Source organism: Lonchura striata, chromosome 8 (assembly GCF_050655825.1).
Source record: "Lonchura striata isolate lonStrDom1 chromosome 8, ASM5065582v1, whole genome shotgun sequence".
In the NCBI taxonomy this organism is placed as follows: domain Eukaryota; kingdom Metazoa; phylum Chordata; class Aves; order Passeriformes; family Estrildidae; genus Lonchura; species Lonchura striata.
In genome coordinates, this window is record NC_140710.1 from 19,128,582 (window position 1) to 19,155,911 (window position 27,330).

Consider the following 27,330-nt stretch of genomic DNA (forward strand, 5'->3'; position numbering starts at 1 on the left):
GCTGTGGTAAATCGGAACCTGGGATGACCTGCCCGCTTGAAGGTGCTAGAGCTTTCATAAGCTAAGTTTAAAGCTTGATATTAAGAAAGAAGAATATCTGTCTCCAAGCTGGATCGCTAGGGTGGATTATATCTGTTTGTGTACTCTGGCTGTAGAAATGTCAGGTATATCCCGTACTAACTGCGTTCCTTTGGTACTTTTTCCCGGGCGCCTCAGCAGTTCCAGCAGGGAAGCGGGGCCGGATGTTTCTATTCGGAGGGCCGGGTGGTGCCGGGGGCCGGATGAGAGAGAGCCTGAGGCTCCCGGCCGGGCCGCGCTCCGCGGGCGGCGCTCCCGGCGCAGGCGCGCTCCCGGCCGGGCCGCGCTCCGCGGGCGGCGCTCCCGGCGCAGGCGCGCTCCCGGCCGGGCCGCGCTCCGCGGGCGGCGCTCCCGGCGCAGGCGCGCTCCCGGCGCGGGCAGGGCGGGGGGCGCCCTGCCCACGTGAGCGGCGCGCGGCCAATGGCGCGATCGCGTGATGCGCAGCGCCGGCTGCGCGCGCGGTGGGGCTGCGCAAGATGGCGGCGGGCGCGTGAGGGGTGGCGGCGGCCGCGGCGCAGGGACGGAGGGAGCCGAGGCCCGAAGGGAGCCGGGAGGGGCCGCTCGAGCCGCCCCCGGGGTGCGATGGTAAAATGACCCAGGCGGGCAAGAAGAAGAAGCGCGCCGTGAACCGCAGCATCATGCTGGCCAAGAAGATCATCATTAAGGACGGCGGGACGGTGAGGCCGGGGGCGCAGGATGGGCCGGGGACGGCCGGCGGCGGCGGGGCCCCGTGGCGGTCCGGCGGCCGCGCCTGTGTCGGTCGCGGTGCTCTCCCGGGCGCCGCAGCCCCGAGAGCCGCGCTCGGCAGCCCGGGCCGGTGTCGGCGGGGGGCTGCCCGGGAGCGCCTGTCAGCGTGTCAGGCTGCCCCGCTGCCCAGCCGCGCAGTTGGCTCCTCTGTGCGCCGGGTTTCGGGTCGCGAGAGCGGCCTGGGGCGCCCGGCCCGGGGCGCGGCGGGGCGCTGCGGGAGCGGAGCGGCTCCGAGCCCCGCCTCGCCGAGCGGGGCTGCCGTGTGCGGGGTGCCGTGTGCGGGGCTGCCGTGTGCGGGGCTGCCGTGTGCGGGGTGCCGTGTGCGGGGCTGGGACCGCTGGCCCCGCCGTGCCCCTGGCCAGCCTGAATGGGCCCGAGCGGGGCACAGACCCCGCGCCTGAGCAGTTCCGCAAAGGGCGCCTGGGAGAAAGGTTTGGCGGTTCTTCCCACTGTTTTGCTTCCTCGTAAATACATAAATTCGAAAAAGAAAGGAAGTTGTCAAACGTTTTGGCTGCTGGAGCTTGGAGTTGTTTTGGATGCGGTTTTTGGTTGGTTATTTTTTATACTGATGAGTGCCATTACTTCAAATATATCATTGCCCCTGGATTTTTTCCACTGTGTAGCTTCAGTGTGCCCTGTGCTAAATGGAGTGCCTTTATTTCAAATAAAGAGACATCTTGACAGACTAAATTGCTGATTCAGTTTGTCTTTTTGGAACAAAAATGGAGAAGAGACAGGTGTGAGAGTCACTGTACTTGTTCATTGAAGTGGCCAGCTGGCTGGATTACTGAAGTGTTAGGAAGCAAAATGAATTCTGGTATTGGTTGTTGGTGTTTTCCAGGATGTGTTCCTGCTGTTTGTAAAGATAGAAATGTAGATTACCTTGTACAAATGTTAAATGCAAGTATTTTAGATAGAGTAGTACGAGCAGAATAAATGTTTGTTACTCGGGGGACATAGTGCTTCATAATTTCTCTCTGAAGTATCATTGGTTAAGATAGTGTGTTTCCAGGCATCCCTAACCTCTCAAGTTTAACTTCCTTTCTCCAAGAGAGGAGAAAGTATGTTACAATTAACTGCATTCCATGATACTTTTAGTACATCATTCAGTGCCTGCCACCAGTTTCAAAAGCTGAGTGCCAGCTCCCGTGAGTTCTGTATTAATTTAATTATTGGAAAACATGTAAAAATAAGCCATAAACATTAGATGAAGGTACATGGATTGTTGTTGGGCAACAAAAACTTCCACTTGTGATACTTTCTGCATTCAAATAAATGCTTGGGAAATTATTTGTTTTAAATACATATTTTTAAGTTACAAAGTTTGATATAAGAGTGTTCTTTATAACAACAGCAGAAACTTCATGAATGGATTTTTTTTTAATATTTGCTGGAATGTTAAGTTGGCCTTCGGTGCTTCAGTGTCCTCAGCTGCTTCATTCGTTACCCAGGGTGCTGTGTGACATTGTGGGAAACAGGTATCTGAAAATGGCCCCCGTGTCTTCAGTGTTTCCCACTGGCAAACCAGTAATTAATTAAGCATCTTTGTGCAAACTTTCCAGCCTGATTGGTGTATTTTGGAACTGTTTGACATCCGAAAAAATTGTGTGAGTCAGAATGAATGTACAGATGGTTAATGAGGCAGTGGCACAGGCAGAAGGAGTTTCTGATTGAAAACCAAAAAAAAACCCCAAACAAACAAAAAGGAAAACCCATCCATTGTTTCTGCAAAGCCTCTCTACCCACTGCAGTTTCTGCTGGGTCTCCTTGGCAAAGCAGTGGGTGGTGCAGGATCTTGGGTTGGTGCTTGGTGGTATTTTTGTGTTTTTCTATTTGTAGCTTTACTAGCTGTATCACAGAACGTGTAATGGTGTGTTGTACTCAAGTGTGTGTTGTCAGATTTCACCAAAGGAGAGGTAGTAACACTGGTGATGTGGTTTCATAGAATCACAAATGGTTTGGGTTGGAAGAGACCTTAAACATCATCTATTTCCAACCCCCTGCCGTGGGCAAGGACACCTTCCAAAGACCAGGTTGCTCAAAATCCCATCTAGCCTGCCACTGGACACTTGCAGAGGTGGGGCAGCCACAACTTCTGTTTCAACACTTTTTTTCCCCCCAACAATTTAAATTTTTCCTTCCTTTATGTATTCATCTTATGTACAATGATGCATTTTTGAAGCAGTCATAAAATGAACTAGAGATTAGGACTTCATTTGGTACTTTTTTCCTTTCCAGCACAGGAGCAGCAGTTGTGGTCTTATACACAATACCTTTGTTGTTTTGATGGTTATTTGTCACATGTGTGTTCTTAGGCTGGCCTGGCATGTTCACTTTTTATCACTGGCATGACTGACAGTTCAAAGTGTTTGGTAAAAGGCATTCTTGGAGCTCTGGTTGTGCAGTGGGTTTAGCCAGGCACAAATACACTCTGCTCTGGCTGCTGGTAGCAGAGGAGGGTTGCTGTACTCTGATTGGAACATCTCAGTTCCAGATTGTTCACACAAGGGCTCTGTGTCTTTTCTTTCCAGGTCTGGGGCCTGCTGCTTCAGTTGCACTTAGGCCCTTGCATTGCACTGTGTTAGCCCCTTAGGAAGGCACAGGGGGCACTTTGTAGGGTGGGGCAGGGCTGGACACCCAGCACCTGCACTGCAGCTGTGGGCTCCAGCAGTGCATCAGGCTGGCACTGAAACCTTGTGAGTGCTTGTAATGTGCCTTAATACACTAACTGCTTATCCTCCCCTTGCTCCCTCACCTCACCTCAGAAGCATCCTTGCTACTTGATAGTGGCCACCACCTTTAAAAGTGACTGTAGAGGTGATGATCTAAATGTGACTAAATTACTTCTTTTTTTCACAGATAAGAACAAATAGTAGTACCTGTGATAAGTGAGCACTAGCAACAAGAAAGCAGGGAAGCTGCACCGTAGGGATCTAAATGTCACTTCTGCTTGTTTTTGTCAGTGTGTTGGAAAGCTCTGTTGGTGATGCTTACAGCAACATGGCAGAGGGCAGCAGTGACCCACCTGAGGCTCTGAAGCCAGCAGCAGTTCCCCTGTGCAGAACAGCCGCTGCTTTCGTTCTGCTGTTTGGCTTTGTGCAGGCGGTCTCAGAGCTGCCCGCAGCTGGACAAAGGCAGCACAGGCACAGATGGCCTTGGAGTCACTCGTGTTTGCTGGGAATGGAGGTGCCCTTGGCCACCGTGCTGGGAGGGGTGGATGGTTTGTGACACCTCCCTCGCTGTCTGTCAGGCCTCGGAGGTCACGAGCCAACAGTGTAGCAGGAATCTGGGGGCTATCACAGTGAGCCTGACTTCATGAGACTGAGTCAAACAGCCTACATTGGTACTTGCAGTTTGTGCAGAGATGGATAAATTTTTAACCCAAAGCTAAAATAAGGATTGTGGGTGGAAAGGGAAAGGGATTGTGGGAAGAGAGGATAATTATAGCCACTCTCTGTACCTACAAAAACTGTTAATTTACATCTTTGGGAGAGTAGGCAGAAAAAATAGCAGAAATATTGGTATGGTATGTCTGTATTTACTGAAGAGGGCTTGGAAAACAAAAATAGCACAGCGCTGAGGTACTTTTGTATTTCACCTTTTACAGACTGATGTCGTTACTTTTGAAAATTATGATCTTATTTAGCAATAGGAACAAGTAGGCAGTGAGGCTTTCTGTATTAATTTCATACTTTTGTTCAGTAAAACATTTTTTCCTATGTTGGAAATACTGGAATCTGGAAAGAAAAGCTAGGTATAGCTTGCATAAATCTCCTAATAAAGGAAAGACTCTAGTGTTACCTAACTGCAACTTAAAATTGTGTAGTATTTGAGGCTAGAAGGCACCTCCAATATCACTAATCCAACTACCCCAGTCTCTTAGCCCAGACAGGGTCAGCTGGAGCAGTTTGCTCAGGGCTGTGTCTAGTGGGGTTTGGAGGTTGGCAGCTCCACACTTCACTGAGCAGCCTTTTTCAGGAAGGGTTGCTTTCTTGAGGTTCGAGTGTAATTTCTTGTATTTCAGTGTGTGCCTGCAGTCCTGTCACTGACAGCTCTGAGAAGAGACTGGCTCTTGTGTTTACTCTTCCATCAGCTCCTCACACACATTGATGAAATCCCAGTGAGCCTTCTTGGGAAGCAGCTGAGGTCCTTAGCCTGTGTGTGTGCTCAGTGTAAATGAGTGATGTGTCTGGTCACATCAGGGCCACTCTGTTAGTAACTCACCTTTGCACAAACCAGCAAAGTAGATGTTAATGAAGTGCTTCTAAGTTGAAAGAACACATAGGAAATTTCTGAGGAGTTATTCATACTGCTTTCATATGAGAATAATTAGTGAATCCTGTCCTTAATTTGCAAATGTTGAACTGTGGCATGTTGTTTGACAGCATTTACAGAGTCTACGAGATGAGCAGGTTTTCCCTCCTATTCTCTTTTTATTCTCTTCAAAAACTACTTTTGATTCTACCAAATCACTGAGAATTTCAAGTTCCTTTTGTCAAATCTTTTATCTGCATCTCTTCCTGCATTTGAAGCACACTGTAACTGATAGGCCTGCACTCAGTATTTGGGAAGTGGTCAGTGCTGTTCCTGAGATTTGCTTCTGGTGTCCATTATTTTAGTTTCTTTCCTGGTTTAGAGCTATGTTTTGTATGGAGCAGTGGTGCCTTTTAGTAACAGAAGAGCTGTTTGATAGGCCAGGTAGTGAGACTTGGGGATAGCTGAAGGTGAGCACTGCATATTTGTGTATACTTAATCACTTTAATCAAGGAAAATAAATTAGTTGTCTGAAGAAGAGTCTTTTCCCTGTTGCATCCTTGTTTCCCAAATTGGCAGTGTAAGTGGTTTATTTTTTGAAGGATCTGCAGGATTCTGCAGAGTAAGAGTAGGACACTTCAGGACATTAACGTCAAAGGGTTAAAAAAAGGAGTTTTATTCCATACATTTAATTCCAGTTGGTTGGGTAACTATTCCCAAGCTTTGAGTCCTGTTTCATTATTAATTGTTCTTTTTATAGTGTTCAGATGCATTTCTCATGACTCTGACAGATGATCAGATGTTTTAATCACTTATCTTTTCTCCTATTTCAGCCTCAAGGAATAGGTTCACCCAGTGTCTACCACGCTGTTATTGTGATCTTCTTGGAGTTTTTTGCTTGGGGACTCCTGACAGCTCCCACTTTAGGGGTAGGTGATCCTTAGGATCATTTTTCTTGCTGTATGGGAGGTGGGACAATTACTGCAAAGGCACTGAGCATCTTCAAAATTACATTAAATGAAAATGAAAATTAAATTAAATTAAAATTACATACCACTGAGCTGCACTCTTGTGCAAGTGAAAAGTTCTATATTTTTAGATGGTATCAGAAATTTCATTTATTTCATTATAGCAGTGTAATGCTGTAGCACAACAGTTTACATGCAGGTTTGCTAACACCCAAGTTTACATGTAAATAGTTTATGATTGGAACCAGCAAGGTGGTAAGGAAATTATCTTTTCTTTCAAGACATTGGAATATTATAAATGTAAGGACAAAAATATATTTGAAACGTGGTAATCAGTTACACCAGTCTGCTACACCAGTCAAAGCATCCCCATGATTAGTGAAACAGTCATACCAGTGTGTTTGTGTGATCAGACTGAGACAGCTGCATTCCTGCATTCTGCTCACCAAACTTGAGAGCCCCTTCAGCATGGTGACATCTCTCCTCTGTCTCTCCCCAGTCCCCAGCAGATGACACAGTAGCATTTGGAGGATCTGGTCAGGGATAATTTTCTAGGTTCTCTGTGGTTTATTTATATTTCAGGCACTGAAATCTCAACATGTCTTCCATGCAAATTAAAGATTAGTCACATTATTTGTGGTTTGCCCTTTTTTCTTCTATTTCTTCCTCCGTATTCTATGAAAATAATCAAAAAAACTGCTGTGCATCATAAAGTTGAATGTATCATGAGTGATACTTGTAGTTCAGATTGTGTAAATGACTGTATTCATATTTCCTCTCCAGGTTTTGCATGAAACCTTCCCAAAACATACATTTCTAATGAATGGTCTAATTCAAGGAGTAAAGGTAAGCTGACAGAAGTTAATCAACAAGTACAATTTAAAATAAATGGTGGGAGGAATATAGAAATAACTGCCAACTGAGAGAAACAGTCAAGAGGCTTTTCAATATGGCTTTCACATTATTAATAAAATGAGAATAAATTACTGCTGAAAGTGGAAGTGTACATCTTTTTACTTTTAGTAAGGTCTGTATCTACTGTTTGGGTTCATCAAATAAAAAAGTATTCCTTAATCCCAAATTATGCATGTGGTACTGAAAGTGGATAATTTTTCACTTGGAGTTTGTTGCTGCAGTAGACTATAAAACACAGTTCATGAAACTGCTTATATGACTGCATCATCTGCATTTTGAATTTTGTGTAGCTCTGAGATAACAGATCTCAAGTTTGATGTAGTCAGACGTGGGCTAGAAGATCAGTGATGCTTGGCCACACTGCCTTTGGTGCATTGCACTGTATGAATGAAAGCAGAGCCCGGGCTGCTCTCAGACCGTGCTGTGGTGCTACCACGAGTCCGAGCCCTTCGTTCTAACTGCACGTTTTGTTTCATTAGGGCTTATTGTCATTCCTCAGTGCCCCACTCATAGGTGCCCTGTCTGATGTGTGGGGACGAAAGTCCTTCTTGCTGCTAACAGTATTTTTCACCTGTGCACCAATACCACTAATGAAGATCAGCCCATGGTTAGTAAGTTGTTTCATGCCAGATTGGCTGCTGTTTGCTACCTAATGCTTGTGCGTGTAGCATAGTTGATAAAATGCTCTTTGTGCTTCATGGAAGGTTGAGGCTTTTGTATTATTTCTGTGCAAAGCTGGGGGTGCGGTCAACTTTATGCAACTGCCATGAGGCCAATGGCCTTGGTCAGAATTTCAGTGGCTGCTGATTTTGGTCTGTGTGCTGTAAGCCCTATGTCCAGCACATCTGCCAAAGCTGGAGAACACTGTCCAGTGAACTGTGCAGGTCTGGATTGTGGCCACAGTTCTCTCAGCTACCAGCCAGCAAAACCTTACCTAATGTTGGATGCATGAGGTAACCATTTGTAAGGCACCATTTTGCAGCAGTTTTAAACTTCGGTTTCTCAAATTCTAAAATGGATCAGCTTTCATGCAGTGTGCACCTTACTGACCTGTTAACTGGCTGGAACATTGCCCAGGTAGGGCAGGAGTCAGAGCCCTGGGCTTGCTCCTGACCCATGCTGCTCCTGGGCGTGGAGCAGGGGCACAGCCTGCACTGACACAGGCCAGTGCCAGCTGCTCAGGCAGCTCCGCCAGCCTTTCCTGTTTCCTCCCTGGTCACACAGGCTGTTCATCCCTCTTCCGAAGGAGCTTGTTTGCTAAGTGTACATTAAGGTTTCAAATGCCAAGTGTTAGTGTCTACAGCATACAGATATGGCTAATGTGGGGGCCTTTCAATGACCAAGTTCTCAAAACACTGAGGTTCCTAATTTGCTTTGGGTCATAGACCAGTTAAGTTCATTAGCTGAGCACCTCTTTTCTCAGTAGTACTTAATCACAGCAACTTCTTGTAGGTGTTACAAAACACCTACAGCTGCTTGTACTTGGTGCACATGTGTTACACAGTTCTATCAAGACACAGTCACATTGGCTTTATCCAAGATTATCTCAATAAATTATCAAGATAAGTTGGACAAGGTGATTTACTGTTTAACTGCACTTGGATTGAATAGACTTTTTGTTTCTATTTAGCTGTTCTAATATTTTTTATCATGTTCTTAGGTGGTACTTCGCTGTAATCTCTGTGTCTGGAGTTTTTGCAGTGACATTTTCTGTAGTTTTTGCATATGTAGCAGACATAACCCAAGAACATGAGAGGAGCATGGCCTATGGTTTGGTATGTATTGTTTGGCCTCTTTTCCTGTGGTGTTCATTACTGAGCCATTAAGTTTCTAATGCTTTTCAAAGCCGTGGGTTTGTTTCTTCTGTGGCAAGTTGATTTTAATTTGGAGTCAGTTTTTTCTGTTTAATTGTTCCTGTCATCCAGTCTTGTATCTCTTGAATATTCTGCTTCTAAATGAAACAAAACACGACCATGTTAAAAGCTGTTGTGGCTGTCTTAATGGCTGTTCTCAGTCTTAATGATGTAGTTTGAGGAGCTTTAGTTATTCCTGCATTGTTGCCCACACTGGTACTACTCTGTCATCCAGAATCTCACCTTTTGTTCTGGAACTGCCATTGTGTGATTGTGACTGCCCCTGCCTGTGTCTCCAGTCACTCTTCTGAGCTGCAGTTCAGAACAAACTTAGTTGAGTTACTTGTCTCTTTGAAGTTCTTGCAACTCGCCTCTGGTTCTCTGTTATCTCCTTCCGGGTCCCAGGAGCCTTGACAGCCTCATGTTATTAGGGATTAGCAGAATTATTTGTGTTTAAGTTACAGAATCCATTACCATTCAGCAGGAAGAGCTGAAAGCAATGAATATAGACTTAAATAGTTTCTTTGTGCCTGTACACATCAGGGATTGAGATGTGTTGAGAAAGTTCTTTTAGTTCTAAGTTAGTATCTTTCACAAGGCCAGCTGATTAACTGGCAACTATTGAGTTGGATTAACCAATATATTAAATTTAATATACCCTTTATACATGTGCTTTTTTTAACAGACATTGCCTATTTCACTAATATGAAGATTAAATACAGCTCATTGCTTCCCAGAGGTATCAGCAGAATCTACAGTTAATTAAACATAATTATGTCAGTACATGCAAGAGTGCTGTGAGCCTCACAGCGAGCTGTCCAGTTATCAGAAAATATTTCTTTAAAGATTGTGATTGTCTAAAATACCCAGCTGCTACCACATAGGCATAGGAAAAAGGTTACTTTTAATCACTGTGTGATTATAATGGTGAGGTTTCTGAAAAGGAGGAAATGTGGGTAGTAACACTGCTGACTTGTCTCACTGAAAAATTTACCAGCTGTTATTTATTTCAGGTTTCAGCAACTTTTGCAGCAAGTTTAGTCACCAGCCCTGCTATCGGTGCCTACCTTGGCCGAGTGTACGGCGACAGCCTGGTGGTGGTGCTGGCTACAGCAATAGCCTTGCTGGACATTTGTTTTATCCTTGTCGCTGTACCGGAATCGCTGCCAGAGAAGATGAGGCCAGCGTCCTGGGGAGCACCCATTTCATGGGAACAGGCTGACCCCTTTGCAGTAAGCTACTTAAATAGGGAATCTGAACACAGGGAAGAGACTGAATTTACAAAAGTTCAGGCTTGCAAAACAAAACCTTCAATTTCTTCAAGCTTGACCATGCTTCACTGGTGATCCACTAGTCTTGCTAAACTTAGAGAGAATTCTTTGGTGGTGCTGCATAACAACTTCATTGTCAGGCTTCTCAGAGCCCAGCTAGGGATGCTTTTTGGAAATGAAGGTGGAATGTTTTTTAATTCTTTTTTCTTGCCATAGTCCCTGAAGAAGGTCGGCCAGGACTCCATTGTGCTGCTAATCTGCATAACAGTCTTTCTTTCCTACCTCCCGGAGGCAGGCCAATATTCCAGCTTCTTCCTATACCTCAGACAGGTAATGTAACATTTTGGTATGACTTTGAACAAAAGTAAATTTACAGGATTTAAGGAAGTTTTCAGTGTTACTGAACTAATATGGCAAATACAGATAACTCATGTAATTTAGAAGCTTCCAGCAACTGATGTAAGTTCCCTTGTTCTGTTTTTCTCTTTTAGACAGGCAAAAAGAGAGGAAAGTGATGAATGAGTTATAAAACATTTTCTTGTATTTTGTAATTATTTGCATTATTCTTGAACTGTGAGGTTCAATATCTTAAACTGGTGTTATTTTTTAGGGAACAATTTGGTTTTTATTTATGCCCCTTTATTTTCATTTATTTGTTTGATGTAATGGAAAACAGATGAAGAACTGAATAGTACTGGTCTTCTGCATTGTGTGTTCCTTCACTGGGGTTTGTAACATCATGACACATGGTTTATGGCTGATAATCAAATTGCCTTTTTTTTTTTTAATATAGATAATGGGATTTTCATCTGAAAGTGTTGCAGCATTTATAGCAGTTCTTGGGATTCTTTCCATTATTGCACAGGTGAGTTACTGCTCTGTGTGTCATTGAATTGGCAAGCTGAAAAGAAGGAAGCACTGTGGAAAATGGATAACACTGTGGTTCCATAAATGTAACTCAGCTTTTCTGTGTCAGTTGTTTTCTAGATCTCTAGAAATTGATTAAGACTCTAACTTAGATGAAAACACTTGACAACAAATGTTTGGTTCATTAAGGGAAAACTAAATCCTCTGTGCATCAGAGATGATGGTTTAGTCCTTTAACTTGCTAAATGCTGCTTTTTTTTTGTTTTGGTTTTTTTTTTGGTTTTTTTTTTTTGTAGAGGCAAATAATGTTTTTGAAGAACCCTAAAATAATATTTCTGCATGTATTTGAGAATACATGCAGAAATTATTTCAGGTGTTGTTTTTTTAATTAACTCATCAGCTTACTTGTGTGTAACCTTTAGGATGTTATTTTTCTGACATTTTACTTTTGCCCTCTCTGTTAGACAATAGTGCTGAGTTTACTGATGCGGTCCATTGGAAATAAGAACACCATCCTGCTGGGCCTGGGGTTCCAGATCCTGCAGCTGGCCTGGTACGGCTTTGGGTCAGAGCCATGGTATGCACGTTTCGCTTTACTTTGACTGATGCGGGGTTGAAGGGTGCGAGTGCAGGACAGCCCATCCTGCTCCCAGGGCAGTCACTGCAGGCTGTGTTTTGCAGGATGATGTGGGCAGCCGGCGCTGTGGCTGCCATGTCCAGCATCACTTTCCCAGCTGTCAGCGCCCTGGTCTCACGAACTGCTGATGCCGACCAGCAGGGTAGGTTTGCTCTTGCTTCTTGGAATTCTAGTTGAGGAATACCATGCAGACATATTGGGGTCTGGGCTTAGTGCTCGTCATCCAGGCCCAGTCTTGTCAGGGCAGCCCAGATACCTGAGCTTAGGGCACCACATTAAATCCAGGTTGCCAGGAAGTTGCACTGTGTGTACCATGTACTTCTGCTGCAGAGGGAAAACTCAACGAGGCCTTACAGTTGCAGAACATTCAGCAAACTCCACACACTGTTCCTCTCCATTGCACGCAGTGCTCTCTCCTGTGTGACTGTGTGCATATCCTGGCCTCTGAACCAGCTTAGCATGGCAGCATGGCACTGCCCTCTGCTAGAGGCTGATGGAAAAACCACTTGACTATGATAATGACAGGCTCTTGGTGCCCCGTTTACTGCAACCCACAGTGCAACAACTTTTAGGACTTTCCTGCCTGCATTAGTTTCAAGTCAATTAAGACATTAGAAATAGTGAATTATATAACTATCAATAAAGAACATATATTTTACTTTTCCCAGGTGTTGTCCAAGGGATGATTACAGGCATTCGAGGACTTTGTAATGGTTTGGGACCAGCCCTTTATGGTTTTATATTCTATATATTTCACGTTGAACTGAATGAACTGCCCATGCCCGAATCATCATCAGGAGGTAGTGTGGTTGCACAATACCATTTACAACAGGTATGTTTCTTCTGTACTTACTGCTTCCAAAAGAAGTTAGGAAGGGCTCCTGTGCTCATCTGTTCTCCAGTTTGATGCTGTGGTACATTCTGTTGCACGGACAGTAAATGCAGGGCATAGAAAAAGGTTTCGAAGTCCCTCTAGGGGAGGATTGTTTAACTAATCTGTTTAATTGTATGCACTAGTTTAGCTTAATTTTCAATAGCTACAGCTGACAGTCGTAGACAACTGTGACCTTTGTGAGGAGAATACCTTGAGGGAAGGGTGGACAGATAGCAATGGTGAATGTTTTTGTTCTGTTGTCCTTTTACCAAGCTTTTTTTTTTATTATTAAGTTTCTGGGGAAACTCAGCAGGAAGAACTTGCACTAGAAAAGGAAGTTGGCATGGATTAGTAAGAATGATGTGCTCCCTTGTCCTAAATCTTAGGATGTTTTCACACTGTATTCAGCAGTGTGTCAGGCAGCAGCTCTTAAAAGTGGGTAATTAGCAACTGTAGCCTGTTAAGGTGTGTTACACTCACTAACACATTTGTTGTTGCTTTCAGAACTCCATAATTCCTGGACCCCCATTCTTATTTGGAGCGTGCTCGGTGCTGTTGGCACTACTTGTTGCCTTGTTTATTCCTGAACACACAAACCTAAATGTAAGATCCAGCAACTGGAAGAAACACTGTGGCAGCCACGGCCATCCCCACAGCCCACAAGCTCCTGGTGAAGCTAAAGAACCATTACTGCAAGATACAAATGTATGACAAAAATCCAGGAAGACGGATTGGACTCTTCTTTCATCAGCAGTCTGGGATACACATTCCAACTCCATCAAAATGTAATTTCTTAAGGTAATCTTAAGAAGCATCTTTCTGCATGAAATCTGTAGGAATTGAAACAGGAACTTTCTCCAAAGATGTTGCCATTGAACTAAAAACTTACTTGCTTTTATAAACAACTGTTACATACTTGTCTCTTGCCATGAAATACTGTTACTGCTAAACTTTACATTCTTAGTTCAGAGACAAACAATAGAATCAAGGCATGAGCATGTGTCCTTCTGTTTCCTTACGGTGGTGAGCTTTAATTCTAGTCATGCTACGTCTCAATGAGACAGACTGGCATCCATGTAGACCCATTTGTTTTAATGTTGTAAAATCTTGGGTCAGCTGATTCAAAGCCTTAATGTAAATGTACTTAAGTAGGGAGGTGAATTGGTATCATTTCTTTTAAAAGTCACATGGCAGGTTTTTTTTAAGTTTGTACTAATATAAAAATCACACAAGCACGCTTGCTGAACAGTAAAAGTTATTTTTATGTAAGTGCATTTACTCTTTCTATTTTTGAAGAAACGGTCGTATCAAACACGTGTTGAAATACGAAGTGGGTGTTTTGGGCCTACAAATTTTAATATTGGCTCTAAACCTCTGCTTTCCTCTGTACCGTTTATTAAACCACTCTATTTCTGATGTTTGCGTAATCATAAAGGACCTCAAAACTTGAATACACAGACTGAACTCTATAAGCTGATAGCCTTGAATCTGTCATGTGCTATATAGTGGCCTTTGAGGACTGTCACAAGAACCCTTTTGCATTACAGAGCTAAAGTTTTAGTCCTAAATTTTCAGGACCCTTAGTACAGAAGAGAGCTTTATACAATTACTGATGTGAATTTCTCTAAAAGTGTATATTTTTGTGTCCAGTTGTATTATTTAAGTGTTCCTTTGTATAAATTTGTGTATAAAGTATTGTATAGGTTTAAAATGTTTTCATCTTGTGGTTATTGCTTAATGCTTTTTTACCTTTGAACATTCACCATGGTTGACCAAGAGAAGGAAAAAAAAATGTAAATATACTGTTAATAAAGTTGAATATTTTAATGAATTTTTAAATAATTGTGAATGTCTCTTTAAACCTCAAGTGAAGTTCAGTAGTTGCATGTGTGTTATACTTCAGCAGGTGGAAAAAGTCATCTGGAGTAGTGATCCAGCATGGAGCATTATGCATTAGGTAAAGCAGCCCTGAGCACAGTGGGAGGCTCCCTGCTGCCAGCAGCACAGGACAGAACTGCCTGCAGCTGCTCCTCGGGTCCTGGGGACCCAGTGAACAGGACGAGCACAGGCCCAGGCTCCAAGGGACAAGTCAGTTGCACACAGCCAGCCTGGCCAGGGCTCCCTTTGGAGTTAAGTGGCCTGGGAGATGCTGCCACACTTCTGTGCCAGCAGCTCCTCTGCACGTGGAGATGAACACAGCCTCAGGCACAGGCACCTACGGACAGCAGGAGAGGAGCTCTGCGGGGCTGGGCAGGGGGAACAACGAGCAACATGGAAAACTGCAGAAAAAGGTAAATAAAATAGAGCTGTTCTGGTGCTTACCTCAGCTGGGAATTCCAGTACAGTGGAGATGTTGGTTAGTACTACTCCTGAAGCAGAAACTAATCAGAGCTTTTGATAAAAACCATTTAATATTTCTACAAAAACATATACATGACAAAACCAGACACTATACATTAACATGGTGCTAATTTATAAACAAATGTAAACATCTCACACAGCAAAACAAACCACTGAAATGTACAATCCTCTGGGTGCACCTGAGCAACTAAGGTAAAAGGAATGAAATATCTTCACCAAAAGTAAAGAATAGTCATTGTAAGGGTACTTTGCTTGGTATAAGTCCATGCATACTTGTTCTGCAGGGGACACCAAGTCCCAAGTGGTTATTACGTTGAACCCAGACAGTAGAACAAGCTAAATAGATATAAGAGTACCTAAAATTTCTGTATAGTCTTACAAGTTGTAAAGGGTGATTTATAAAAATAAAGTAACTTTGAGATGTTGATACTTATCAACACTTAACTAGTCAGCTACTTCACCTTTTAATGTTTCATGCATGGTGGCCTATGGAATTTAATACTGAGAGATTAACAGAAAAGTTAGGGGAACCAAGACTGAGAATTTTAATTTTCTACCTTCAGTGAAATAATTTAGCATTTTTAGTATGAGATTATTTCTAAGTCTATATGCAATTCAAATAAGCTGGTTCCAAAATTAAATAAGTTTTTAAAACTAAATCATGTTCCTGTATGAGCTCTCATGTGCTTTCACCTCATCTGTTCTTTGAAAGGAGTGAAGAAATAGAAATTCAGGTAATTGCTCTCAGGGAATGTACACTTCACTAGTTATAAGAAAGAGCACCTCGGTGAGTTTTTAGGAGGATCTACATGTCAACAATATACTAAGAAATTCTGCACAGCCCTGGTGATGTCAGTGTTGTTCCCACTAAGGCTCCTTATGGCTTCATCTTCTTCTCCTTAGGCTCAAGCACCTTGAAACATCATCCAAGTCAGTCAGGATCCCTTCCTCAAAGAAAACTGACTCATAAAATTTTGTCAGTTCACACTGATACTTTACTTAACACACTACTGCAGGACACTCAAAAGAGACTCTTACTGTAAGAAGCCTGTCTATGATCCAGGAAAATAGGCCGAGGCTGGTGTTCCAGCAGCTTTTGGCGATGGCTGTGCTTTGGCTGGCAAGTAGGGTCTCAGGTACTCTGCAGAACAGCACAGGACACTGCACTGAGCCAGGGCTCTGCCCTTCAAGTACATTTCAAACAACACCTGCAGTTTCCTACTTACCTGAGTTAAGTGTGTTTTGACTAAGCCCTCGTAAAGGAATGCTGTCATCTTTTTTCTTGAAATACTTTGATTCCAGCCCCAGTTGATCACCACTAGAAATAGAACAGCAAATTAAAATTTAAAGCAAATTCAGTTGGTCATCGGTGCATTATAATGAGGGCAGCTACAGACTCGCTCAGAAAAACCTTCACTAGAAGTGCAACTACTGTGCTTCATGACCTTTACCATGTAAAATTAAACCATCACTGAGCAAGTTAAGAACAGACTAGAGCTAATTTTTTCAGTGACCCAGTACTGATGCCTTGGATCTGTCAGCAGGAGCAACGCTGAACTGTTGTTCCTTGGGGCCCACTCCTGCAAGCACAGCTCTTCCTTTGGTTTCAACAAACCAACACAAAACTGATTAGCATCACAATGAAGAAAGGCAGATCACAGAAACAAGCTAATACTAGGACCTTTAGTCAGTTCCAAATACACCAAGATGACAAAGGGCTTTATAAAATGAATTAACAAAAATACTAAATTGCAGTAGCTGACACTCACTTCTCCTTGTTTGCTGCGTGACGTGCTGCAGGCACTGTGTGAGCATCCAAACATTGACTGGGTTTCAAAAGCTGTGAGTTCAACTGAACCTGCAGAGAAGAGACAAAGAGCTGCAGGTTAAGACTTACTCCAGATCTGAGAGTCTGAGAGTCCCCTCCCCCGAGGGCATTCACAGAGCCAAATTCCCAGAGATTCCTGTTTCTACACTTCACTGGCCCTGCTGTGCAGCAAAGCATGTGAGAAACAGCCTAAAGACAAGCATTAGCTATGAATAACAGTCATAATGCTCAAGGCAGAGAGCCCAAGATTAAATACAGGAAATATTTATGTACTTTGTGAAATAGTCAAAATGTTGTTTTGATATTTTATACAACTTAAATAAAAATTTATACAATGAATAAATAAAATTGTATACAATTTTATACATTCTTAAGCAAACAAAAAAGTCAAAGTGCCTGCCTTTGATACTGGACATTGGGAACTTCCATTTTTGCCGTGTATTGGTTCCACAAAGTTTTGGAAGGCATAGAGAGGAGAAATGGGATGACTGATTCCTGAGCTATGAAACAATGGTCGGTCAGGCTGTAAAAGAAATAGAAACTCATCCATAAACGAGAAACATAATTTTACAAGTAACTGTAGAGATTAAAAATTCCAAAATTAACAAGTAACTGCCATTACAAGGCCAACACTTACGTGAATCTTCCTGATGGGAAGAAAGCATAATTTTTTCCAAGATTTGCACACTTAAGGAAAACCACTTTGAAAAAGTTAGATGAGGTGAGCACTCTCAGCTAGTAACAAGCTACACACCCTGTCATTGATTAAAGCACTTAATGTATCCAGCTACAAATCCCCTTTGTATGAACACTGAACAAGCAGCTCATCAATTCCTGCTGTTGCTGTGACAGCACAGATCTGCACAACACAGGGTGAGAAGCAGCAAGTTACAGTATTCAACAATGACTGCAGGAACATTCCTCAGCCCCTGACTTTTCCTGTTTCTAAAAATTACTTTATCATTAAGAGTACTGAAATAGTACACTTTGGGTTTTAATCTTTACAGAGGGAATTAGTAAGTTAACCACTCAACACAAAAAAGCTGCCTTTTTTTGTCTTCACTCTGTATTTCATATTTTCAAAAGTTAATTCTATTACTCCTTTGTGTATTTTACATAAACAAGAGCTTAGAAGATTTTTACATAGAAGGCTCAGGGCATCAAGAAGCATCAAACAGGGTTTTATATTGTTAAAAACAAACAAAGCCAAACCACACCACCCAAAACTGTAAGGCCAGAAGAAGATGAAAGCATTTTTTCCTCTTTGAAGGCTCTGCATTTTATCAACTGATGCCCACCTGACCAGCCTGCTCTACCTTACCATGCTGAGAGGTGAAACAGCAGCCCTCCCAGCAGCAGGGGCACTGGCAGGACTGTCCAGCTTCTTTGCCATCTGAACTTCACTCAGCTGTCTGTTCAGCCATGTGATAACTGCAAGAGGAAGAAAAAGCTCAAGTCCACTTGCTCTCTTGTACAATCTCTTGGAAATGGCCAGTAGCCCTTCCTTCTCCCTAGTACCATGCAGAGCCATTTGATGAAGCTTCCTCCCCTCTCCAGGCCTCTGAGCACCCCACAGCCCCAGGCTTGTTTTCCACGCATGACAATAATGGCAGCTCTTCACAAAAACCCCAAAAATTACTTCTATCAATTTCAGCAGTAGTGAGATCACTGGGTCATTTTTACAGAGGGAAAAATCAAGCTGTATAAACCTACCATTTTCATTGGTTTTCAGCAACTGCTTACTTTCTTCAAGTTTTTGTATTGTACTTTCTAGCTGCTCTCGTAGCTTGTCAACCTGTAATTCCCATAAAAATTGCAACACTATCAGGAGTGTTATACTACTAGTTTTATATACTAAATACAAACAACAAAAAAAGCATTTACGAAGTTATTCTAAAATTAAAGAAGTTTGAACTCAGTTTGTCACAAAAGCAACATAGTAATTCTTTTAAAGAAAGCCCTACTTTCAGCTAGGATTTTGGCAAGGTGACAGCCAGAATCCTTTCTGATCTTCATTTTTCTATGATTAGTGCAAGGACTCTAAACAGGAGAATGTCCTGTTGAATGGAATTGAAGAAAAAGGTTCACTCTGTTCTTGTTCTTACTCCCTTCACCAACTTACACATGAATGTGCCTTCTAAAAGGTGCTGATTCATCATTATGTTGCTTTGTTCTCTTAAAACAATTTTGATTACTTTCCATATAAATGGATGGCTTTTACAAATCAGGTTAACATTAAAATTCTGAAAGTTGATGACACATTTAAAGAAATACATTAAATAAGCAAAAGAGTATATCTATTGCATGGAGAGATTTAGTACCTTATTTCTGTAACTAAGTTAAAGCCCACAAAACACAGCAAAGTCCATACAATTGCACTTCCAGCACACAAGGTTAACCCATCAATACCTCCTGCTCTTTCATTTGAAGGGATTGTCCCATCTCCTGTGATTCCCTCTGCTCTTTTTGAAGTTTCTCTTCTTTTTCTGCCAACAGTTTTTCTTGCTGAATTGTCACTGTATTTTTCAATTTTAATTTACTCATTAGAGTTTTCAAATCTCCTTGTAACTTCTTGATAATTTCATTAGCCTATTAAAAAAACCCAAGCCATATATTACAAAAATAAATACCTAAGAATAAGGGAGATGCACAAGGGAAGTGGCATGAAATGCCACGTTCAAACAAACCTTAAGGAGCTCAGCTGACAGCGACTTAATTGTTGTCTCTAGTTTCTCAATATGCCTCTGTTTTTCCTCTGTACTCTCTTCCAGTATCACCTTGAAAAGAATGTTACAAAATACAATAAGGCTGTGATATACATTGTTTATGATTTCAAGTAGAATGTTCATAATTCTTAAGAGTACTATCCTTACAGGGAACCAGCTGCTTGCTTTTCAAATTTTAAAGGATCTGGATTAATCTTTTTTTTCCTACCAACAATACCATAAACTATTACTCCAGTACCAAAGGATTAAATCTGAACCCAGTATACTTTTGATGCCATCATTTAGAATCTTAACTTCAGCTGTATTCATAAAAACTGGCCAGCAGCTCCTCTATGGAAACCACAGTTAGGAAAGTTTAAAAAAAATAATGAAAAAACCTTTTGCTCCTGTGTCGCATCTAGGACTTCTTTCGTTCTGGTGACGAGCTGATCTTTGTCTTTGATCTCTTGTTCCAAGACAGCAACTCGTGTCTGCAGCTGATTAATGAGCTTCTCTTTTTCATGGCATTCAGCATCCAGAGTTGTGTTCTCCCGGCGTAGGGACAGCACCTCCTGCTTTGCTCTTTGACATTCCTAAATGTTGGGAAGGAATTGAATTTTATTCTTCAAGAAAACCCGTAACAGTAATTTAAACAGACATATTTAAACAGTAAGCATAATATGGAATAAAGAGGAAATAAATGAACTTAGCATGCTGAATTTCCTATAACGTGCCCAGGCAGGCACAGTTAATGCTCTAGCAGTAGTAAGCTTAATTTTGGGCACTGGGAAGCCGTACATCTTCTAATCCAGAAAGCTTTGCTTTCAGTTCTCTGACTGTGGAGTCTCCTTTGTATCTCCTCTCTGTTAGGTCTTTATTGATGACCTCGAGTTCTGAGAGCCTGTTCTGCAACTGCTGAATACTTTTCTGATGCAAATTTTCCAATTCCTTTTTCTGTTGCTCATGCTGTTGCTGGTACTGAGTTTGTGCCTGTGAGGAGCACAGAAATGAAGCAGTTATTTGATGACTCTGACTATTCCAATACAAGAATCCTGTCCATTCTTTCCAACCATTGTACCTGGAGAGCTCTTTCCTTCTCACTGGTCAGCTCCTGCGAGTGTTTGTTGCTCAGAGCTGTAGTGTAGGCTGTCCATTCATTTTTCAGTTTGTCAAGTTCCCGGCTCTTCTCTGACAAGCTCTGTTTAAATTTGACAAAAGCACATAGAGTTTAAAAATGTAAATATTTCAGCCAATACCGAGTGACTGTTACTTACTAAAAAAACATGGAATTATTAAAAAAAGTCTAAATTTCAGCACCAGATGCTGAAATATGTTAATTTTGTAAGCAGGAAAAGTAAGGCACTGAGAAGCTGAAGAGCACTGTTCTAATGCTGTGGATAAAAGAATTTTAATTTCCAATTGCATTTTTTTCCAGCCACTATTTAAGTGTGAAAAAACAGCCTGCTGCTCTCTAGCCTTGTAACACACAGCACTCTGTTAGGGGAAAAAAAAATAAAGTTCTTCAGCAGCATCTTTTCCTTTTTTTGATTTGTAATTCTGCATTCCAATTCAGCAAACACATTCCAGTAACTCAAACTGAAGCTGCAGACATGAGGCAAACAAATATTCCATTCAAAAAATAATTCTTAACAATTTGATTGGAATTGTTCTATTTCATTATGGTGAAAAAAGTCACCTTGATAACTGCAGAATCTGACCGTAATCATTCTCTTGAAATACAGAATTACTATGCTGACTGCAAAATCCAAAATGAAGTAATTAAAGTCCAAGACTTCCAATTTATTTACCAGTTTCACTATTTTTCCAAATAAAACAATTTCCAACGATTCATGGAATATATGAAGTATATTTATCATTTATCGTCACATGACCATATATTTAGTATTCAATTTGTGTGTGCACAGACCTCTGCAAAAAATAAAGTAAAATTCTGCTTGAGTACTGCAAGAGCTCAATTTAACTCTTCAGCTGCAGGCTTTACTCACTCTCAGAAAGGCTACAGTAGACTATTCTCTTCACTCAGTCTCAAGTCAGTTATCTTGGCTAGGTAGTGGCTAACCAACCAGCCTACAAAAAGGGACATTTTCCATAAATCAAAAAAGTGCAACACACAAAAGTTAAAAATTTGTTACCTGTTGAGTGTAGCTCAGTTGCCTGGTAAGATCCTCCTCAGTTTTCTTAAGCTTTTCTTCCAACATCTTTTTATCCTCCTATGTACAAATTAACATCAAGTCAAATCCTTAGCTCCCAAAACACAAGTAGCATTTAGATCCCATTTAATCAGCACACCTGCCTAAGCACCCTTATACTCACTGTATTTGTGAAAAGATCACCTTATTAAATAAGTGTCATACTGAATAAGATATAATTAGTAAATTCAAAATAAAAGCTATTAGCCCACAATGTAAAAACCCCAAATTAAATTCTTACCAAATTTCAACAAGGAAATGGTATTTTATTTACAATATATGTTTACAAAGGAGTTACCTAAACAAGAGATCAACTGAAATACTGTAAATCTATGTTATTAAAATGGCTTATTAGGTGCCTAGAAACATGACAGCACAACAGTCAAACTGAGACCTTTAATTTCTCACAAAATGAAACCTAGCATGCTAACAAACTGCATCAGCATTCCCATTTTAACTGGCTTTTTACAGCTGTTAGTCCTCTGAAGCCCACCAAGCCTCACAATTACCAGCAGCCTGTGCTTGCCTACAGCCAAGTGCAGAACAGAGACTGAAGGTTCCAGTCAGTCCTGCAGCTGCTCTGGCCATCAGCACAGGCTGCGAGCAGGGGAGTGCAGCAGCCAGAGCACTCAGCAGCTGCACACCACGTGCACTTTGTGTAAAACACCTCCCTTCCTGCCTGAATATACAGAATGCATTTCCACGGCCTGGGTGATGGTAACAATTCAGACTTTACAACATGCACCCAAGTAGCTGCATGCAATTATGTATTTGGACTAAAAGGAAAAATAAACAAGAGCATACAACTTGGTACATACTTCTGAATTTCCCAGGATGAAAAAAATGCTTAAGTACATACAGCATTGAGGCTTAGTTGCAGCTACAATAAACTTTCATTTTACCTTAAGGCATTTCAAACAGTTGGCCAAAAACTTCTTTATTTCTGCATCAGTTCCTGGCAGGAATTTTAGAGAGAGATGGGTAAGGTGTTTGAAAGGGTTGGTCTCCACTACATTTAAAGAGACAGGTGTGTGATCTAGAGCTGGTGCTGAGGAAACCAACTGCAGCAAAAACCTAGGGAAAAACCAAGATAATCAAATGTTTAGCATTTTTTCCTGAAACTACCTGTAGATCCTAATCTATTTGGCAATAAAATATATTTTTATATGTACAGTAAAAGACTGTTCAGTTTTTGCTCAAGAAAGAATTCTCCTCTAAAGACTCAGGTTTTGCCACATCCACCAACATATTCAGGTCGGGGCAGGTCAGATTATCCTTTTCTACTGACTCTTCTCAGTCTGAGTGACTGACAAGCATTTTAAGAACTCAGCAAGTACACACAGAGTAACATGGCACACACTTGTGACCTACCTTGGGATATCTTTGTTCTGCTCCTGAATGCATTGCTGAAGCAAATCTATGAATTTTTGCGGGAAAGCAGAGAAGTCTACCAAGAGACCTTGCTGGGATTTCAAACTATATGAACAGACAGAAAAAAAACATTAACAATATAGAGAACTGTAATTAATTTCCTGTAAAATATTTTGTTTACACTAGTAGAAAGAACCACTTCTGATTATTTTCAACCAGAAGTGTGTCCTCAAATCACAAAATCACAGAAGAGGTCAGGCTGGAAGGGACCACAGAGGGTCAGCTGGTCCAACCTCCCTGCTTGAGCAGGGTCAGCCTACAGCACATCCCGGATAATGATCCCCAGAGGATACTTCTGAACACAAGAGTTCTTGCAAATGGACTGCACTAATTAAAAACCAGAAGTTGCTGTGGAACAAATGTGTTTCTTTGAGTAGGCATCACCCTCACAGCTCAGTGTGGAGGAGTGATGGGACAGGCACAGGAAACAAGCACAGGACAAGGAGGGGAGCCTCAGCCATTACCTCGATCCCCCACTCGCCCATCTCTGCCCCCTTCTCCACAGCCACAGCAAATTCAAACAGAAACATGAAACATCCTGCAGTGCATGCACAAAGCTCTGCCTCCATGCAACGAAACACTCCAGCACATCTCTCCTGCAAACACTACTTTGATTTTGCCTTTTGATCCACATACCAATCACACCTCCCTTTTAAAAACAACACCAAAGCCACCACCCCATGCCAAATCCTCAAACAAACAAAAAAAAAAACACAAAAAACCCTCAACAAAACAAAACATAGCAAAAATAAAATAAATACCCAAGGAAAACTGAACTGTTCATCTGTTCATGCCTGGAATCCAAATTTGATGATTTGCTCAAATTCTGAGCAAGTCAATGAGACCCAACAGTACAATTATGCAAGAAACCCCTAAGATACAGGCTCAGGTCTGTAAAACCATGTCCATGCCAACAAGACTTGCTTCTTGCAATTATTTCCTGAACTAGTTCACACACACATACACACACAATAGTCTGTAAGAAGCAGTTAGGATAAACAGAAGATACCAGCAGTATTCCTCTCTGTAACCTGAGCTGGTCACGCTCCTGAACATGGCTGCTTCACCAGGTTGGTGACCGGTCAGAGAACAATAATGATAAAACACTGACAAAACCCCACAAGTGAAAACTTCCAAAACCTGAACTCTAACACAGACCACTAGAAGCTACAAATATTCCATTTCTTTTTTTTTTTTTTTTTGCCATTTAGAAATGTTTCACAGAGAAAGTACTGTAATTTCACTTACCTTTGAAAATCTTCCTCTGATATAACAAGGTTGTAAAGGAAAAAAGGATCAGTATCATCAGTCAATCGAACAGCTAAGTCCTGAAAAGATGTACATTTAAATAAGATTAAAATACTATAAATATTTTAAGCCAGCATTGCAAACAGTAGTGAATGCTTTCATTGTTTAGTCAAAAATACAACAGAATTGTGGCAACTGATTCAAATATTACAGCAAGAAAACAAGGAAAACTCTTTCACAAAAACAAACCAAGTCAAAACATTAAACTTTGACCAGCAAAGGTTTTGAAATTCAGTGTGTAGCCATCATTTTTCAGAGAAAAAGCTATTTGCTCTTTTTTTCCCCTCATGAAGCACTAGCACTAGCAGCCCATGTCATGGTTTAGTAATACATCACTCCCATAACTGGAATTCTTTCAGAGCACACTGTTCCTGAAGTTTATAAAACCACCAGCTGCTTTTCTATACTTGAATACAGAGCTCTGCAGACTGGATACAGCTGAATCCCATCTGGCAAACTGCAGGGTTATGCTGCTTAGCTTTGAAACAGACACTTGATGTCTACACAATGTTCTGGAAAGCCTGCCCTCTCCATAAGCATTAAGCCTCCAATAATTCCAGGGATGGGGTTATGCAGTACATTGGGCTCAGGCAGCTGCTCCTGGAACAAAGCTTGCCCCTGTGGCAAGAATATTCCCCAGCAGAGGTACAACAGTAAAGTAGAAACATGTCAGCTGTTCCTACATAATGAGTGACACAGCACTGTACACACACATAACTGAAACTTTTTTAGTTCAGGTGCCAGTAACACCAACGAAACTCTCAGCTGGAGATGCACAAACAAACTCGGGGATTTACAGACACGGACAGTTAAAATTAATGCTAGCCCAAGCCAGCTGGGGTGGACTGATGGGTGGGACAAAATGCCTGTTTGGTCTGATGTCCCATTAGCTGGTTAAGCATTGGAAGATCTCCTATCACTCCCTGATGGACTCAACTGCATTTCCAGTTCCCAGGCTCCTCCTGATACAGCTCAGCACACACTTCTAACTGAGCTGCTTCTGCTCAGAGGGAAGCACCATTATCACTGCCACCAGGAGCACAATCTGACCAAAACTGCTGTATTCCTATACAAACAAATCTTTGCCCAACAGCACCATAACCCACCCATGACCAATCTTAACATCATGCTGAAGGGATGAACACTTTGATGACAAATCAGACATACAACAGAAGACATGACAAAATCTCCAGTAGTGGTCTCATTGTGATTTCCCCTGAGAAAGACGATTTTTTTTTTTTATTCCCGATGTGGAGCCTTGAACTAAAGGTACCCCTAAGCTCTAACTCATGTTCCCCTGAGCATCTCCAAATACTTTTACTATGCAGGCTTGCTAAGACCCATCGACAGCCAAACTAAAATAGAGGGCTAAAAAAGGCTGGGGGGTGGGGGAGGGAGGATGGAAAACCACAATTCCAAACCAACTAAGTTACTCAAAAAATCATATAAGAAATAAAGTATGGTCAAATGGCAAACACTAAAATCCCACTTTACTTTTCCTTTTTCTACTTATACGTCCATAAAATAAAATTCAGATAATACGTAATGAATGACAGATATATGATTAATTTACAAACCTTTTTATGAACGGGATTAGAAATTGACAGTAGTTCAATATTCACTCGAACATTTAATCTCCTGTGTACAAAAGGATTAAACTCAGTAATAAATCAAGAAAACATTCTCCAAATAATATGTGTTCACAGCTTCATTAAAGGAATCAAGGACATCTCAAAAATAAAAATTTAGGCAGAAACATTAATAAAATTCCCCCCAATGACTACACTTAAAATTATAAGAGTTTCAGTCACTGCAGCACCTCAGGCAGAGCTTGTTTTTTTTGCTGCTTGCTTGTTATCCACCAGACTTTAAATCGCGAGGCAGAAGTTTTGAAACGTTGTCCAGAAACTAGAACTTTTGTAGAAGCCTGCTGAAATTAACGACTGCTCAAACTCCTGGTAATAATAAATACAGTGCTACCTTGCCTTCAATGATTTCTTACTAAGTCACTTATATTACAACGCACACCACAGCAGCCTTTCCGTGCCTTCTCACACTGTCTAACCAGACAGGACCCGTAGTGCCGAAATTCATCCTGTTTTGAAGAGACGCTTCACACACGGAATGTCTGGGCTTTCCCGGACACCGCCGCTGTGCGCACCTCGCACCGGCGGTTCGGACCCGGGGTCCTGGGCTGCGGGGAGCCGCGCATGAGGCCGCGGAGCGGGGCAGAGGCGGAGGCACCGCGGGAGGCACCGCGGGAGGCACCGCGGAGCGGGGCAGAGGCGGAGGAACCGCGGGAGGAACCGCGGGAGGCACCGCGGGAGGCACCGCGGGAGGAACCGCGGGAGGCACCGCGGGAGGAGCCGCGGGAGGCACCGCGGGAGGCACCGCGGGAGGAACCGCGGGAGGCACCGCGGGAGGCACCGCGGGAGGAACCGCGGGAGGCACCGCGGGAGGAGCCGCGGGAGGCACCGCGGGAGGAACCGCGGGAGGCACCGCGGGAGGAACCGCGGGAGGCACCGCGGGAGGAACCGCGGGAGGCACCGCGGGAGGCACCGCGGGAGGCACCGCGGGAGGCACCGCGGCCCGGAGACGCCGAACCCCGCGCGGGCCCGGCAGCCGCCCGGCCCTCGGGTCGCCTCAGCCCCGGGCCCAGCGGCGCCTCCGCAGAGCCGCGGCGAGCCCGCTCCGCTGCCGGCGGCCCGCCGGGTTCCCTCCCTCCCACGGCGACCGCCCGGCCCTCACCGGCTGCACGGGCCTCGCCAGACCCGGCCCCTCCCTCAGCCCGAGGGTGCCAACGCCAGCAGCGCCAAGCGCGGCACCGCAGAGCGCTGCCCAGCGGCGCCGAGAGCCGGCAGGAGGAAAGCGGCTGTGGCTCGCAGCCCCCCTGAGGAGCGCAGAGAGACTCCCGCGCAGCCGGCCCGCACTCACCGCTCCTCGCAGCCGCAGCCCCGCACTCGCACCGACACCGCCCGGTCGAAGATCCGCTCCGCCGCCATCTTGCTCCGGCCGCGGGGCGG

General features: G+C 43.0%; 2 protein-coding genes across 9 annotated transcripts; one reads left to right on the forward strand and one right to left on the reverse strand.

Annotated features, from left to right (window-relative positions):
* The first annotated feature begins 23 nt into the window (after positions 1-23).
* On the forward strand, positions 24-14,295 carry SLC71A1 (solute carrier family 71 member 1). 2 transcript variants are annotated; one of them, XM_021525264.4, is made up of 12 exons: positions 24-164; positions 5,913-6,008; positions 6,831-6,893; positions 7,442-7,569; positions 8,623-8,737; positions 9,829-10,047; positions 10,303-10,416; positions 10,880-10,951; positions 11,418-11,530; positions 11,635-11,732; positions 12,259-12,422; positions 12,969-14,295. In XM_021525264.4, the coding sequence occupies exons 3-12, from the start codon at positions 6,867-6,869 to the stop codon at positions 13,173-13,175; spliced, it is 1,257 nt and encodes a 418-aa protein (XP_021380939.1). In that variant the 5' UTR covers positions 24-164; positions 5,913-6,008; positions 6,831-6,866; the 3' UTR covers positions 13,176-14,295. The 2 variants fall into 2 exon arrangements, with proteins under 2 accessions (XP_021380939.1, XP_021380930.1); XM_021525255.3 differs by lacking the exon at positions 24-164 and adding an exon at positions 514-755.
* Positions 14,265-27,328, reverse strand: SASS6 (SAS-6 centriolar assembly protein). 7 transcript variants are annotated; one of them, XM_085585901.1, is made up of 18 exons: positions 27,242-27,328; positions 25,885-25,945; positions 24,248-24,327; positions 22,940-23,044; positions 22,471-22,642; positions 21,512-21,589; positions 20,437-20,556; positions 20,157-20,348; positions 19,757-19,951; positions 19,341-19,430; positions 19,063-19,242; positions 18,367-18,448; positions 17,975-18,084; positions 17,054-17,176; positions 16,595-16,683; positions 16,052-16,143; positions 15,864-15,966; positions 14,265-14,743 (listed from the first exon to the last, which is right to left on the reverse strand). In XM_085585901.1, the coding sequence occupies exons 1-17, from the start codon at positions 27,307-27,309 to the stop codon at positions 15,878-15,880; spliced, it is 1,926 nt and encodes a 641-aa protein (XP_085442027.1). In that variant the 5' UTR covers positions 27,310-27,328; the 3' UTR covers positions 14,265-14,743; positions 15,864-15,877. The 7 variants fall into 7 exon arrangements, 5 of the variants coding, with proteins under 5 accessions (XP_085442027.1, XP_021380887.3, XP_021380876.3 ...); XM_021525212.3 differs by lacking the exon at positions 14,265-14,743 and adding an exon at positions 14,857-15,773; XM_021525201.3 differs by lacking the exon at positions 14,265-14,743 and having other exon boundaries at positions 14,857-15,966.
* Between the last annotated feature and the right edge of the window lie 2 nt (positions 27,329-27,330).

Excerpts from the sequence above, each read along its gene's own strand:
- SLC71A1 (XM_021525255.3), top strand. The coding sequence starts at position 669 with ATGACCCAGGCGGGCAAGAAGAAGAAGCGCGCCGTGAACCGCAGCATC. Across the intron at positions 6,894-7,441 it reads GTCTAATTCAAGGAGTAAAG|GGCTTATTGTCATTCCTCAG; the intron begins GTAAGCTGACAG and ends TTGTTTCATTAG. Across the intron at positions 10,952-11,417 it reads TTCTTTCCATTATTGCACAG|ACAATAGTGCTGAGTTTACT; the intron begins GTGAGTTACTGC and ends CCTCTCTGTTAG.
- SASS6 (XM_085585901.1), bottom strand. The coding sequence starts at position 27,309 with ATGGCGGCGGAGCGGATCTTCGACCGGGCGGTGTCGGTGCGAGTGCGG. Across the intron at positions 20,557-21,511 it reads AACTGAGCTACACTCAACAG|AGCTTGTCAGAGAAGAGCCG; the intron begins GTAACAAATTTT and ends AAATTTAAACAG. Across the intron at positions 18,449-19,062 it reads TTCAAATGAAAGAGCAGGAG|GTTGACAAGCTACGAGAGCA; the intron begins GTATTGATGGGT and ends TGGGAATTACAG.